We start from the raw sequence: 14,483 nt of genomic DNA, 5'->3' as shown, positions 1-14,483 counted from the left end.
AAGCTTTGCTGCCTGGCTGACTTCTGAAAGGAAGACTCACCTGCTGCTTGAATCCTGTGGAGAAAACCTTGTGTGCTTTCCCGTCTTGGAGGCCGTCTTCATTGGCAAGTGTGTTTCGAGTTCAGAGACTCAGCATGTCTTACAGCTTCTCCTTTCTTCTCAGAGACGTCAGGCTCCCCAGCGGTAGGGTCAGCGCCTTCACCGGCCGTGTGTGTGTGTGTGTGGTGTGTGTGGTGTGTGGTGTGTGTGTGTGTGTGTGTGTGGCACGTCTCCTGATGCCAGGTCTCCTTTATCCCCAGGTATGGTCCTCGTGCGGAGCGAGAACGGGCAGTTGTTAATGATTCCTCAGCAGGCCTTGGCCCAGATGCAGGCCCAGGCTCACGTGCAGACCCAGCCTCAGACCACCATGGCGCCCCGCCCTGCAACCCCCACAAGTGCCCCTCCTGTCCAGATCTCTACCGTACAGGTGAGTGCACGCGTGCTGGGCAGTGGTGGCCCGTGGGGTGTCCGGCAGGTGTCCTGTGAGGGCAGAGAGGGGCGGCCACATGCCGCCCACCATCGGGAGGCTCTGAGGAGCTAGCTCTGCGTCCACGCTCAGCGAAACTCTGGCTTGGTTGTCTGGACTCCATCCTGTCTCTTCCCTCTTCTCCCATGACTCCACCTCCTGTGCCTCAGTCTCCTCTTCTGCAAAGTGGACCCCGCGTACATTAGCTGTTCCTGTTGGGGAGGCGCATGGGAGGGAGCATCAGGAGATTGTGTGAACATGTGGTTAGGCCTTTGGGGCTTAGCTCAGGGATCTCTCCCCAGAGATCAGGGCGGTGGAACGGCCCCCCCATGCTGGCGTGTCTTGTCCACATCCCAGCTTCTGCTTCCCGCACCTCCTCTGTCTCCCGGTGCCTTTCTGCCTGGTGCCGTAAGTCTGTTGTCCTGACTGGTTGGCCAGCTAGTCACTGAGGTGGAGACTGGTGGGGGCTTGACATTCCTGTGATGTCAGCTGTGTCCCCTGTGGAGGCGAAGGCCTGCACTGTAGACAGAGGCCTCGGTTGGGCTAGGAGACCCACATGGCGCCCCCTTCTTGAATGTCTGGGACAGCTCAGAACAGTGTGCTCAAGGCCCGTGGGGCTGTGTGAAGTGAGGTGCGGACGGAAGATGACCTGTGGCGTCACTTGTTCCTCTGACCGCCAGCGCCACCGTGCTCGGGACTCGCACCATCTTTCCCTCGGCTTGAGGTGTCAGTGGGCCACCTGGCCACTCCTTGACTTCCTCTTCCGCAGCACTGTGACCCATCTCTGTACCCAGGGGACGCATGCTGCTTGATTTTTTTAGTGCTGGGAACAAGAGCACAAGAAATGCGCACAGGACTGATTCCCAGATACTCATGTTCTTTAAAGACCTTGTTTGTAGACTTGGGTGAAGAAGCCTAGCGCTAGCTTTATTACAGTACATACGTATTTTGACTCTACACTTTTCCTCTGGTAGGAAGAGCTTAGAATTGGGTGGCTTTGGGGTGCCTGGGTGGCTCAGTCGTTAGGCGTCTGCCTTCGGCTCAGGTCATGATCCCAGGGTCCTGGGATCCAGCCCCGCATCGGGCTCCCTGCTCCGCGGGAAGCCTGCTTCTCCCTCTCCTGCTCCCCCTGCTTGTGTTCCCTCTCTCGCTATGTCTCTCTCTGTCAAATAAATAAATAAAATCTTTAAAAAAAAAAAAAAAAGAATTGGGGTGGCTTTGTTGACGACTGTAACGTGAGGCCTGACGCGCCGGACAGAGTGTCGGGGCTGCACCAGGAGGTTGATTTAGCTGCGCCGGGTGGCAGGGAGTTACTGTCACTTGTTGCTCCTTTTAGATGATGCTTGCTTATTTTTCAGGCACCTGGGACCCCTATTATTGCACGGCAGGTGACCCCAACGACCATAATCAAGCAAGTGTCTCAGGCCCAGACGACGGTGCAGCCCACCACGGCGCTGCAACGCTCACCCGGAGTGCAGGTGAGGCGGCTGTGGGTGCGGCACCCTCCGCGTGCAGGCGGGCCCCACGGGGTGCGGTGCTGGGTGCTAAGCTGGGCTCCGGGAGGAAGGCGTCCTGAAGACAGTGTTTCTCTGACTGCTGACACAGGACAGCTCAGGCTTCCCTTTCTTTAACGCCACGTGGATTTTCATACCAGCAGCATGTTCAAAAGCTTCCCACTCTGCTGGAAGCGTATTTAGAAATGTCACCTTGTTGATACTTGATTGAAAGGCATCTGTGAAGCAGAGGGTGTGGCGCCCGTCGACCTGTCAGTGCTGGGACGAGGATGGGGGTCCCTTCTGAGAACGGGGCTCCCATTGCTCGTGTGCACCATTGGGTGGAATTCTCACACCCTCTTCCTGCGAGGCACAGACAAGTGAGGGGTCGGGGCTTCCGGAACTGGCCTCAGGGCCTGTGTGCTGGCCACCTGGCTGCCCTGCCTCCCCCGCGGCCGGTGCCCTTTGCCAGGAACTAAGCCCAGGTCCAGAGACGTTCCCTGTCAGCCTGTTGGGGTTGGTGTGCGTGTTTGATCTTAAAATGGTGTCTTCAGCTATGGGAAGGAGAGTGCTCTGGAGCAGGCCCTGCGCCCTCTCGGTGGGTTGTTTGGCTGGTGCCGACGGCTCAGCCTCTGGTCTGGAAAGCTGAGAAGAGCGGTCATGCACAGGCGTGGCTGCCCCTTCTCTTAGAGGGGAGGGGACCCCTGGTCAGGGCAGCAGGTGGCCCTGGGCAGTGCAGTTGGAGCAGCTGGAAGGAACGGGGTTCTGAGCTGTTCTGTTCTTCAGGTGTTTGTGCGTGCCTGTCACGAACGCACAGCCGTAGCCTCTGTGTGTTGGGCATCTGCTGGGAGCCGGGAGGCGCTGCCCTCGATGCTCATTGTTGTGCAGTCCCCACCGCAGTGCTGGGGGTAGGCTCTGTTGCAGTTACCTGGAGAGGAAGCGGAGGCTGAGGGTGGCACGGGGTGGTTGCGGGGGGCAGGAGCCGGCCCCGCCCTGGGGCTCCCATCCCTCTGGCGGCATCTCGTCTTCAGGGCTGTTTACAGGTGTCTGCGTGGGTGACGCTGCTCTCTGAAGCACCTGGAGGAGCACACGGGAGCTAAGTGGCGGACCTGTGTGTGGCCGGAGACCCCCGGGGACACTTTCCTGGGACGCGGTGTGCGTCCTGGGCTCCGTGGGGTGGGCACGTCTGAGTTTCAGTCGCAGTGAAAGGCCACTTCTCTGGCAGGGTCCGGAAGCTCACCGTCCGTTTTTGCGTCAAATTTAGTGGAGAGTGAATTTATCAAAATAGGCAGACACCGTCTCAGTGTCCTATAGGGAAACACGTATCTGTCGGACCGTCGGAAGGGAGTGCGAGGGGTATATCTTGAGGTAGAGGGAAACCCCGACAGGATCAGAAGTGCCCTGCTCTTTCTGGGCGTCCAGAAACAGTCCCACTGTGTCCCGGCTGCCCGGAGACAGCTGCCCGGTGCGTCCTTCCACACTTCCTTCCTTGAAGCGTGTGTGGGGCAGTTCTGGTTGCAGGGGTAGGGTGTGAGAACGCGCCGGGTGGGAGAGCGCATGGGCGTGAGGAACGGCAGGCCAGTGTCCGAGCTGGGGGCCCCTGGGGCCGCACTGGACTTTGGCGAGGGCAGGCGCCCTGGCGGAGCAGACACGCTGCACGCGACTCTGCTCGGGGATGCTGTCTCCGCGTGCGGAAGCAGCAAGAAAGTAACGTTGGGGAAGTCGGAGAGACGTTGAAGGCTACATTTATAAATCGGAAGCGTCTAGTGAGACAGACCAGTAAATACCGTGATGGTTCACGTGGAATGAAACCTCGGGGGCTCCCAGGGCGGCACTTTGGGTCGCCAGAGATGTCCTTGGTGTCCAGCCGCCGCTGGCCTCCATGAGTGTGTTCAGTACGTGCCCCTCCCTGCTCACACCCACGCCCCCTCGGGGCGCACGTCTGCTCTGAAGCCCCTTCCCGTGATGTTTCTTGATGAGACCGGCTCGTGGAGAGCAGAGTGGCCGGTCTGGTGGCGGAGGCGCAGCCTACACCCCCCGCCCCGGAGGTGACACTGGTGACAGCCTTCCCTGTCTCCAGCGTCTGCATGAGTCAGGTGATGCATTTCCAGTTGTAGTTTCTCTGTTTTGCTTTTAGTTTCTGGGAGAAGAGATGATTGACACTGGCCACCCTGGCGCAGGCTGGGCCCCGCGCTGGGCTTCCTGGCTCGCGGTCTTGGGCCAGGTGCGCCATCTCACTTCCCTCGGCGCTCGGTCCGCGGCCCTGGGGGCTTTTGTCTGGGGCTCCACCTCTGTGGGGTCTTGTTGCCTTCTGGGGAACATGAGGGCATCTCGGCAGAGCCTGTGGTCACCTTGCATTTTGGACTCTCATAGCCTCAGCTGGTTCTGGGTGGCGCTGCCCAGACAACTTCCCTCGGGACGGCGACGGCTGTTCAGACGGGGACACCTCAGCGAACGGTCCCAGGGGCCACTACCACCTCCACAGCTGCCACGGTGAGTTCCCCCCCGCCCCCGGGGGTGGGAGAGAGGCTCGTGGAGGCGCACTGCTGCCCTCGCCCGCCCACCCGCCCGCAGCCTCCCTTCTTCCAGGGCCTGGGGACCTCGGCCTCTCAGGTGGGGAGTGAGAGCAGCGGCCTCTGAGGGGCGGCGGGAAGGCCCTGTCCCCTGCTGGGCTTTCAGGCTGCACAGGAGTCCACGTGACGGGAGCCCAGACAGTGGCCTTTGAGGACGTGGCCCGTGTCTGTGGACCAGAGCCACGTCCCCGTTATTCGCACCGTAGCTTCCTGCGCATCTCACAGCCCCCGGGGTTGCACTTTGTTTGGACTCTCCTCTCCCATCTTGTTGCTCAGGGCTTTCCGTCATCTTCAGTAGCAACGTCATAATTTAATTCCTCTTACTGTGCACTTAGATAGGCGTGAGCTTTTCTCTATGATAAAGCAGCGTTATGCTAAACATCTTACGGGTTCTTCTCGGTTCCATTCATGGCTGTTCACCCAGTGACGTTCCTGAGAGTCGAGCTGCTGGCCGGGTGAGGGGTGGACTTCGCGGCCCTCAGTCGGCGTGCTTACTAAGCATCAGCAGTCCGTGAAAGTTACTGCATTTTCTGGAAAGAACATTAGGGGATAAATACAGTCTTCTTATATACAAACGCGCATTTCAGTTAACCCTGACGCTGTGATGGAAATCTGCCTTAACACTTTTTCACTTGTATCTTTTTAACTTGAATCCAGGAAACCATGGAAAACGTGAAGAAATGTAAAAATTTCCTGTCTACGTTAATAAAGCTGGCTTCATCCGGTAAACAGTCCACAGAGACAGCTGCTAATGTGAAAGAACTAGTACAGAGCCTACTGGTAAGAGCGCGGCCCTGAGCCCCTTGGCCTGAGAGCGTCTGTGGGACACACGGGGGGCTGCTGAGCAGGGGAAGTCCTGTCACAGGTGTGCGTGGCCCAGCCGGGCACTCAGCCCAGGCTGGCCTCCTGGGGACTTTGCAGAGAGGCCGCCGTGGGGGCCAGTGCCCCGCGCGCCGACCCTTCGTGGCCTCACCATTTGTCAGCCTGGCCCGCTTCCCAGGGCATCCACGTGAAGAGAGTGGGCCCCGTTCATGGCCACTGGAAAGTGTCCTATCGGCTTCAGGAGCGTTTTTAAACACACCTGACAGAGGGCGTTTTACAAGCTTTCTTTCACGTCTCTGCTTTACCTTCTGTAATGGAGAGTTTCAAACCTGTCAGAAGTGGAAAGCAGAGTCTCGTGAAGCCCTGCGTCCTGTCTCTAGGCTTCCCCAGTGACCGAGTCACACCTGATCTCGTGGCTGCTGCACCCCCCCCCCCCAATCCCATATATATTGTGGCACGGTAGGGCACTTGTTAAAGATCACCGCCGTACGTGATCAGCCCGCCAGCCTAGGGACCCAGGGGCTCTCGAGAGCCTGGCTGCCACGCATGGTCCCGGCGCCTCCCCTGCTGCTTACAGCTTGTTCCAGCCAGGGCTCAGTCAACTGCGGGCACTGCGGTCGACGCTTGGTCTCCTTTGGCCGGATGGTCCCTCCTTGCTCTTCTCTTTCCTTTTGATTTCTGTCTTGAGGAAACCTGGTGGTTTGATGTCTGGGCTTTTGGATGCTTTCTGTCTTTCTGCTGCTGGGGTTTTTCGGCTCAGGTTCTTGGCTCCTTGGGCCTACCTTCCTGGTGCAGCCAGCTGGGAGTGGGTGGCAGAGGGGAGGCCCTCGGCCCCGGGGTGATGGCCTGAGGGACAGCCCTTCTCAGAGACGCCGCGTCCTCCTCTGAGGGGCTGGCTCTGTGCCCCGCATGCAGCCCACGCTGGTTTTGGTCTAGAAGGAAAGAGGTTGTGCTCCCGCAAGCAAGGGATTGTTTCAGACCATATACTTAAATATTTTCAGGGAACTTAAAGATTGAAAAATGATCTTACCTCCCATGAGAAACACGAACTCCTGGCATTTTGTTTGTTTTAATTGTAACAATTCTACCTTCTAATGAAAATTTCTAATGAAATAAATGTTTTTCTCTTTCATCCCCACGGTCCCGTGTCTGTGGTTCCCCGCCCGCCCCCAAGGAGCTGGCTGGCTCTCTCCATCCCTTGCTCCCCAGATGGTCCAGCACTACACCCCATCTCCCCGCTGTGCTCTTGTCAGGGTGCCAGGACCCCCGTTCCACCCTTCTCATGGGACCTCTTGGCTTTCTGGACCCTGCTGGCTGCTCCCTCTTTGAACTTAGCATTAGTTAGCTCCGGGTTTGGCTGCTGGTGATACACTGATGCCAAGGCCACAGGTCAGGCAGAGGCTCATGTTCTCCTGTGGGGACCCTAGGTGTCGGCCTCATCTCGAGGATGGCCCGTGATGGTCCCATCCCTACCCACCTCTCTTTGCCTCCTCCCCTCAGACCACACTTGCTTTGGTTTCCGGAACAGAGTCATGCCCCCTCTTGTCTGGGCACTCGCTTCCCTCCGTGCCCTGGGCTTCCCCCTGGAGGCTTGGTGTGGGTCTTTGCTGTAGGTCGTTGTCTCTTCTGACTTCTGCTGTGCTGTCCCCTCTGTTCCACCCAAGACCTGGCAGAAAGAACCCTGACTGCCACACAGGGCACTGGCACATGCTGAACAGGGATGTGTGTGTCAACGTCTATTCACGGCAGAATTTCGTTGTGATTTTTGTTTTTAAGGATGGAAAAATCGAAGCAGAAGATTTCACTAGTAGATTATACCGAGAACTTAATTCTTCACCTCAACCTTACCTTGTGCCTTTCCTGAAGGTAACTGTGAACCACCCCCGTGCAGCCCTGTGCGCTGGCAGGTTGCAGTAGGCCTGTCGGAGGGGAGGATGGGCACGCGGGTGTCCCCGCCGGGCTTGAGGGCTGAAAGTGCCCTGTGATGCTCATTAAGGTTCTCGTCAGGAGGCTCTTCTGTGCGATGTGAGGCCCCTGACCCCGCACCTGCGGAGGTGCGAGGAGGCCCGATGGGCGGGGCTCACCAGTGAGGAGCAGGGCTCAGGGGCATCAGGTCGGTCCTCTTGAGTAAGCTTTGCCGTCATGACATTCTTAAGAAAGGCATTTTAGACCTACTGCTCGTTTCTCTTTCTCTTTTCTAAACAAATTTTATTTGGTTCTTACGGAGCATAATCCTGCTCACTGATGTCGGGCTTGGGGCCCGTGAGTGCCAGATGCCGTCACCAACATCAGGGTAGAGATGTCAAGGCTCTAAAACCGGCCTGGTTGAGCTTGAGGCTTGTTTCTCAAGAGTTGCAAGTTTCTGGGTTTGTGAGGAAGGAACCCAGTGCCCGAGCCGCCGCCGACCCCGTGTCTGTCTTTCCGCCCAGAGGAGCTTGCCCGCCTTGAGACAGCTGACCCCCGACTCCGCAGCCTTCATCCAGCAGAGCCAGCAGCAGCCGCCGCCCGCCTCGCAGGCCACCACCGCGCTCACGGCCGTGGTGCTGAGCAGCTCCGTCCAGCGCACGGCTGGGAAGACGGCGGCCACCGTGAGCAGCGCTCTCCAGCCCCCTGTCATCAGCCTCACGCAGCCCACACAGGTTGGCGTTGGCAAGCAGGGGCAGCCCACGCCGCTGGTATGAAGGCGAGAGCCTTGCCTGCCCCTCCCTCCCCCCGCCCGCCTCTTGAACACATTGGCCACAGCGCAGGGAAGCCTTCTCCCAGTAGGCAGGACAGCTCCCACCGGGGAAGTGTGGGTGCTACCTGAGTAGTTCAGGCATGAACTAGAGGCGGAGGCACTGCAAGTTGGTGAGTGAGTTCTCAGGAAGATGAAATAAGCATGTTGGCTCTTAACCCACTGGCCTGTTAACCCGTATCGTTTGCAGGTATTTGTGGTTTAAACGAACATGGTGTGTTTGTGGTGGATCTTTAGCGGGGTGTTACCTTTGATTAGGAGCAATGGCCCCAAGACAGGAAACAGTGTGTGCCTGGTGATGGCGCTTCAGGCAGAGGGTGCCGGGCCTTTTGTCTCACGGCCTCGAACCCAGCCCTGCAGCTGCTGTTTGGGCCTCAGTGAGATAAAGCTGCAGGTTACTGATGGGTGATTTACCGTGTGGGTCCAGTTTTCTGAGTTCTGCAGCTGCAAAAGGGGAGGTCTTTGCTGGGAAGAGTTGCATTTCAAATGTGCTGGCAGCTGGGCTCCCCAAACATAGAAAGGCAATTGACTTTTTTTTTAACTTTCAAGGGGATTTAGTTCCTCTACAGTTAAAAAACCTGCACAGCTCAGGCTCCCTTGTCACTTGATAGCGGGCTGTAGAATGTATTTTACTGTAGCGGCCACTTAATAACCGAGTGAGCGACCAGAGTCCGCTAGGCTGTTTGCCCACCTGCTCGGGTGAAAGCCTCTGTCTTTGCGTTGACTGGTGGATGAGAGCATCTCACCTGCGGGGCTGGGAACTTCGGTGCGGGGGGTGGGGGGCGAAGGTGTGCGTGAGAAGTCAGGGATCCCTCATGTCTTTTTCACGCCAAGGGGAAGAGATTGTGAGTGAGTACAGGACTGCCCTCACCGCTGGGGCTGATTTACGTAAAAGATGCGGTCTCTCGGTAGGTAGTCGTCTTTCCTTGAAAGGTTTGAGTCTTAGTGCGTGGTTGTGAACGACCTGACCCATGTTTGTGGTTTATGGTCAGAGGCTGTCCTGACCAGCAGGGTCATTTCTACATTCCGCTTCCCTGGTCCTGCCAGACATGCTGTGCCTGTTTGGAGGGGACAGCAGTGTGATCAGGCCGGAGCCTGGCCCATTCCCTGCCTCAAAGCCTGTAGAGATGCAAACCTGAGGCTTTTCCCTGAGTTTATGGCAAAACCTGACACGCATACCTTGAGGCGATAGCTGTCTTGACTCTCCTTTATGGTGTGAGTTTTCGTTGCCGAGATAGTTTGGTAGCAGGGCACTGCCCCATCCCCTCAGTGAGTGTCCCGTAGTCCAGGGCATACGCAGCAGGTCACCTTTGTAACATTTAGAAACAATTGTTTCTCTTGCCCCAGAGGTTTTGGGCCAGGCGGTGTCTCCCCAGCTCGGGGAGCGCTGCTTGTTCAGGGCGCGGCGCTAGGCTGGTCACAGGGCCTTAGACGGCTGGCACCTTGAGCAGGGCAGAGGCGGGAGCGCGCTCCCGCTGACAGGGCTCCAGGCAGGGTGGTGCCATGCCGCACAGGCCTGGGATAAGGGGTAGCAGGGACATGGCCGGGGCTGGACTCTGCTCTGGGGGCATCTCCCCGAGCTCAGCCTCGGGTGGTGAGTGCGGGCAGGTCCCCATGGAGAGGCGGTCGGAGAAGCTCTTCCTTGAGTGTGGAATTCAGGGCAGGACTTGGGAAATCTGACCTCCCCCCGGTGTAAAAGGCAGCACACCTCTTAGAGACGGATGTGGAGAAAACGTGCCCTGCAGCCCCCAGCAATGTATCCCCTGCGCTGAGATTTGGGGGGGAAGGCATATTCCATGTCGGACCGCTGAGTCAGCCTGCCTCCTCCCTGCAACGACCTCAGGACCTCAGGCCCCATGTGCAGATCTGCCCCAAGAACTTGCCTCTCGTGTGGCGCCTGACGCGGGTGTCCCGGTCCTGGCGGGGCACTGGCCGGGGACGGGTGCTGGCGGCCCTGGGGGTTCATGCTGATGGGCCTGCGGCTCTGCCTCAGGTGATCCAGCAGCCGCCCAAGCCCGGAGCGCTGATCCGCCCGCCCCAGGTGACGCTGACGCAGACACCCATGGTCGCTCTCCGGCAGCCTCACAGCCGCATCGTGCTCACTGCACCCCAGCAGATCCAGCTGAACCAGCTGCAGCCAGGTGAGGGCCCCCCGTCTGGTGCCGTTACCTGCACGTGGAGCCCTGTGCGGCCATCGCCTCCTGGCCTCGGTCAGGGCAGGGGGCCCGGAGTCCGATACGGTTAGCGCTGCTGGTTTCTGTCCCAAGCCTCTCCTGCATTTGAAAAAGCGCGAGCGATGAGTTTCAGGAGAGTAAGTGCTTGAGAGGCTATTCTGTGGCCTATGAGTCCGGCGTTTTTACCGGCTTCGTCGTGGCCGGTGAGCGGTGGTACCCTCCCCTCCGGCCACCAGGGACTGGAGCGGCGGCGGCTGCTGCAGAGTGTGCCCCAGCGTGTTGGTGGGTATACCGTCCGTGTCTTGTGTTGCAGTCCCCGTGGTGAAGCCCGCCGTGCTCCCTGGAACCAAAGCTCTCTCTGCCGTCTCGGCTCAAGCAGCTGCTGCGCAGAAGAACAAACTCAAGGAGCCCGGGGGAGGCTCGTTTCGGTAAGGAGTGGGCCTGCACGCGCCGAGCGGAGCGACCGCGGGCCGCGGGGCGGGGCGGGAGCCTGTGTCCCAGGGCTGGCCTTGCCTGCGTGGTGCCAGCCGCTCTGATTTCGATACCGTGTTCTTTCCACGCTTCACTTTGACCTTGGTTGCACGTTTTCCCACAAAGTTGGCGCGGGGAGGTTTGCTGCAGATACGCAGCAGGGAGTAAACCAGTGCTCTTTGGTGTACGAACTGGTAGAAAACCTGTCGCCGTGATGTCGCGCTTCAGTATTCTGAATACCTCATGGCTGTAGAGCAGAATGCTTCACTTGCCCTTCTTTAACTTTAAAACTTCCAGAAATGCTGTACTGTGGGCTCTTGACGAGCAGCCGGGCAAGGGGCTGCGTGTCAGGGACACGCGGTACACAGGCCGTAGAGCTGATGTGGATAACGGTGAAGCAGCAGGAAAGGGCGCGTGTCTTGGGCGTTTTCACAGGGCTGCCCCCTCCCAGATGGCATCCCTGAAGCTGTTGGCCGGTGGAGCAGGGTTGGCGTCAGCGGGGTGGGGAGGGCGTTGTGCCTGGGCGGCCTGGCACGGAGGGGGCGCCCGGTGGGGCGGGGAGGGGGTCCATCTGCAGGTCAGAGAAGTAAGAGAGCAAAGGCCACTGGGAACCCTGCTGTCTTTCTGTGGGGGAAGGGAGTTGTTAGGACGGTCTCTGCGGTGCTGGGTTAGCTCGGGGTTCAGTGTCTGGACACACACCGGGGGAAGGAGACAAAGCTCCTTGCCCTGTGCGCTGGAGGCGCTGGGTGGTGGTGAGCACACCCAGCGCTCAGACCGTGTCTTCTGAGAGCTGTTCTGCTCTCATGACCCAGACACCTTAGAAGGGCTGGTTCTGGGGTCTCTGCAGTGTGAGCTGGTGCATCTCGTTAGGTCAGGAAGCAGTGCTGGGGTGGATGGGCCCGCGGCAGAGCTGACAGAAGTCGCCCGGAAGGGCCTCCTTTCCCCCTGCTTGTGTGTAGTGACAGCTTCTGCCACCGGCTGAGACGGGAGAGCACGAGCCCATGGGAATGAATAAACGGGAAGCTTAGGGGGAAGGGGGAAACCAGCAGGGACCCCCGAGGGCTGGAGCTCAGAGCATCAGGAAGGGACCAAGGAAACCCAGCCTCTGCAGGGCTGTGGGACATTTTTGTCACGGGAGGGGACATCGGTCAAATGGGGACACAGATGTGCTACAAGACGCCTGGCCTGTGGCCTTGCATGTGTCACAGGCACGAGAGCCAAGGAAAGGCTGAAGAGCCACGCGGAGGGGCTGTGAGCGTGGCTGGCGGCCTGCTTGCAGAGGTCGCCCGGCTGCTCCGTAGGGGACGCCCTTGGGCGCAGGGAGCACACGTGGGGTGTTCCGGGGTGGGGTGTGGGGAGTCAGGTTGGCAGCTTCCCTGCAGGTGATTCGGGAAGAAGAGAGTCCTTCACCCCGTACTCCTGCTTTTCCATAACTGCGATTGTTTTATGAATAAATTAATGCTCTTTGATTTTTTAAGAAAGGTTTCACTTGGGGAGCACCTGGGTGGCTCAGTCGTTAAGCGTCTGCCTTCGGCTCAGGTCACGATCCCAGAGTCCTGGGATCAAGCCCCGCATCGGGCTCCCTGCTCAGCGGGAAGCCTGCTTCTCCCTCTCCCGCTCCCCCTGCTTGTGTTCCCTCTCTCGCTGTGTCTCTGTCAAATAAATAAATTAAAAGAAAGAAAGAAAGATTTCACTTGGAACAAACTCCTAGAAGCTGTGAGGACAGTGTTGCTGGGTTTTGCTCCCTCAACTTAGCCGTGCCTGGGGAGCCCTCTGCACACATCCTCACACCAGAAGTCGTGCGACTTTAACCCCTGGCGGATCTTCCTTTAAAAGAACAGTTTCACTTTCAGAGAAGATCGCTAGGCCTCCTTGTTCCGGTGACAGCGCGGGGCAGGCGGGAGCTGCTGGGACGCACGCCTGGAGGGGCATCGCATGCTTTCTACCACAGGGTCCCACTAGGTTATGCCCCCTGAGTACACCTCCTGACGTGCCCCTCGCTCAGCATTGTCTTCTTCTCTGAAGGGATGACGATGACATCAATGATGTGGCCTCAATGGCGGGAGTAAACCTGTTGGAAGAAAGTGCACGAATATTAGCCACGAACTCTGAATTAGTGGGCACCCTGACGCGGTCCTGTAAGGACGAAACCTTCCTCTTACCAGCGCCTTTACAAAGAAGAATCTTAGAAATAGGTATGTGGGCGCGCTGCGGCCGTCCCCCGACCTCTGGTGTGCCCGCGTGGCTGTAGTCCTCCGTGGAGCCGCCCTCTGCTGGTGGCTCCCTGGCGGGGCACGTAGGCCCCAGCGAACATGCCTGGTGCCTTGTCCCCCCTTTTGCCCGTGGCCGACGTGGTTGATGCCAGGGGTTCTCAGGTAGTGGCAGTGATGTAGACCACCCCCTCCCACCCGGAGGGCCTGCCTGGGCTGCCCTCACGTTGCTCTGAGCGGTGGACGAGAGAACAGCGACGTTTGTAAAGTGTTGCCTACCCCCAGGTAAAAAACACGGCATCACGGAGTTGCATCCAGACGTAGTGAGTTATGTATCCCACGCCACCCAGCAGAGGCTACAGAACCTTGTAGAAAAAATATCAGAAACGGCTCAGCAGAAGAACTTCTCTTACAAGGTAACACACTGTTCTCCCGAAGAGGCCACGCTTGCCGTGGACTCGAAGTCAGCGCTGCTGGGAAGGCTCTTCCCGCACCAGGCGTGGGGGGCGGCACAGGAATGTTTCTTAGAGCTACGTTTTGGGGGAGATGCCGCCTCTCTTAGCCCACGGTGCTCTCGGGCGCTATATGCCCTGGCTGGGGAAGGAAGCCTGGCCTGCATGAGGATGCACAGCAGGGGTCTAGCCTGGGTTGGGGCCGGGGCGGAGGTGGCTTGCCCAGCCTTGGAGGTCGCAGAGCCTCTGCCGGTTCCACCCTGTGCCCCTGTGGCCTCGAGCTAGCCCTGCAGACCGAGTGGCTCTGGCTCACACCTGCTCCTGTGACTCGGAACACTGCCCTTTTTTGTGGAGGGTCCAGGGGGCCGGCTGCAGGGCCGGGTCCGCCTTCCTCTTCCCTCCCTCACACGAGTACTAGTCAGAGGGGCCCAACTGAGTGAGGCCGGTGCCGTTGGAGTGCCATTTAAAATAAAGAATCAAATGATACCGAAGTGTGTAAGGTGGAAACCCCCCTGAGCCCTAGCACTGCTCTCCTGACACTCGCTTGTCTGCGTGTTAACACGCAGGCCGTCTGGGGACGAGGGGCGGGTGCGTGGAGGTTCTGTAGGACTTGCTCTGGGAGGCAGGCTGGTGTGCAGCCTGCCTAGCCCAGTTCTCAAATTTATGACCGTGTTTTTTTACCTTTTTGTAGGATGATGACAGATACGAGCAGGCAAGTGACGTCCGGGCTCAGCTCAAATTTTTTGAGCAGCTCGACCAAATTGAAAAACAGAGGAAAGATGAGCAGGAGAGAGAAATCCTTATGCGAGCGGCCAAGGCAAGTACCTGCACCTCACTCGGCAGGGCCGCTCCCTGCCCTGGGCACCTGCGCACACTCGGGGCTCTGGGAGGCCAGCGCGGTGTTGCGGGGCCGGCCCTGCAGAAAATGTGATGTGTGTGATTGAGGAGGGGGCCGTGGGTGGGATGTGGACCTGAGTCCAGAGCCCCGCGGGCCGTCCTGGCACACCGTCTGTCAGGTTCCTGTGCCCGGTGGGCATGGTGATGACCGC

At 58.8% G+C, this 14,483-nt stretch overlaps 1 protein-coding gene across 1 annotated transcript in view; it reads left to right on the top strand.

Annotated features, from left to right (window-relative positions):
* Positions 1–279: 279 nt before the first annotated feature.
* The window catches only part of TAF4 (TATA-box binding protein associated factor 4), a 29,767-nt gene continuing 15,563 nt past the window's right edge, over positions 280–14,483 (top strand). Inside the window, exons 1-12 of the mRNA XM_035025506.1 lie at positions 280–466; positions 1,864–1,983; positions 4,136–4,222; positions 4,372–4,491; positions 5,229–5,351; positions 7,170–7,259; positions 7,823–8,068; positions 10,121–10,268; positions 10,615–10,729; positions 12,798–12,967; positions 13,268–13,398; positions 14,126–14,251. Coding sequence (XP_034881397.1) covers positions 302–466; positions 1,864–1,983; positions 4,136–4,222; positions 4,372–4,491; positions 5,229–5,351; positions 7,170–7,259; positions 7,823–8,068; positions 10,121–10,268; positions 10,615–10,729; positions 12,798–12,967; positions 13,268–13,398; positions 14,126–14,251 — 1,641 coding nt within the window. The 5' untranslated portion in view covers positions 280–301. The remainder of the gene's footprint in view (positions 467–1,863; positions 1,984–4,135; positions 4,223–4,371; positions 4,492–5,228; positions 5,352–7,169; positions 7,260–7,822; positions 8,069–10,120; positions 10,269–10,614; positions 10,730–12,797; positions 12,968–13,267; positions 13,399–14,125; positions 14,252–14,483) is intronic.

The sequence above is a fragment of the Mirounga leonina genome, unplaced genomic scaffold (genome assembly GCF_011800145.1).
Source record: "Mirounga leonina isolate KUSES-001 unplaced genomic scaffold, KU_Mleo_1.0 Mir_195, whole genome shotgun sequence".
NCBI classification, from domain to species: domain Eukaryota; kingdom Metazoa; phylum Chordata; class Mammalia; order Carnivora; family Phocidae; genus Mirounga; species Mirounga leonina.
The sequence above is the reverse complement of the archived record's forward strand: the minus strand, read 5'-3'. Positions and strand labels throughout refer to the sequence as shown.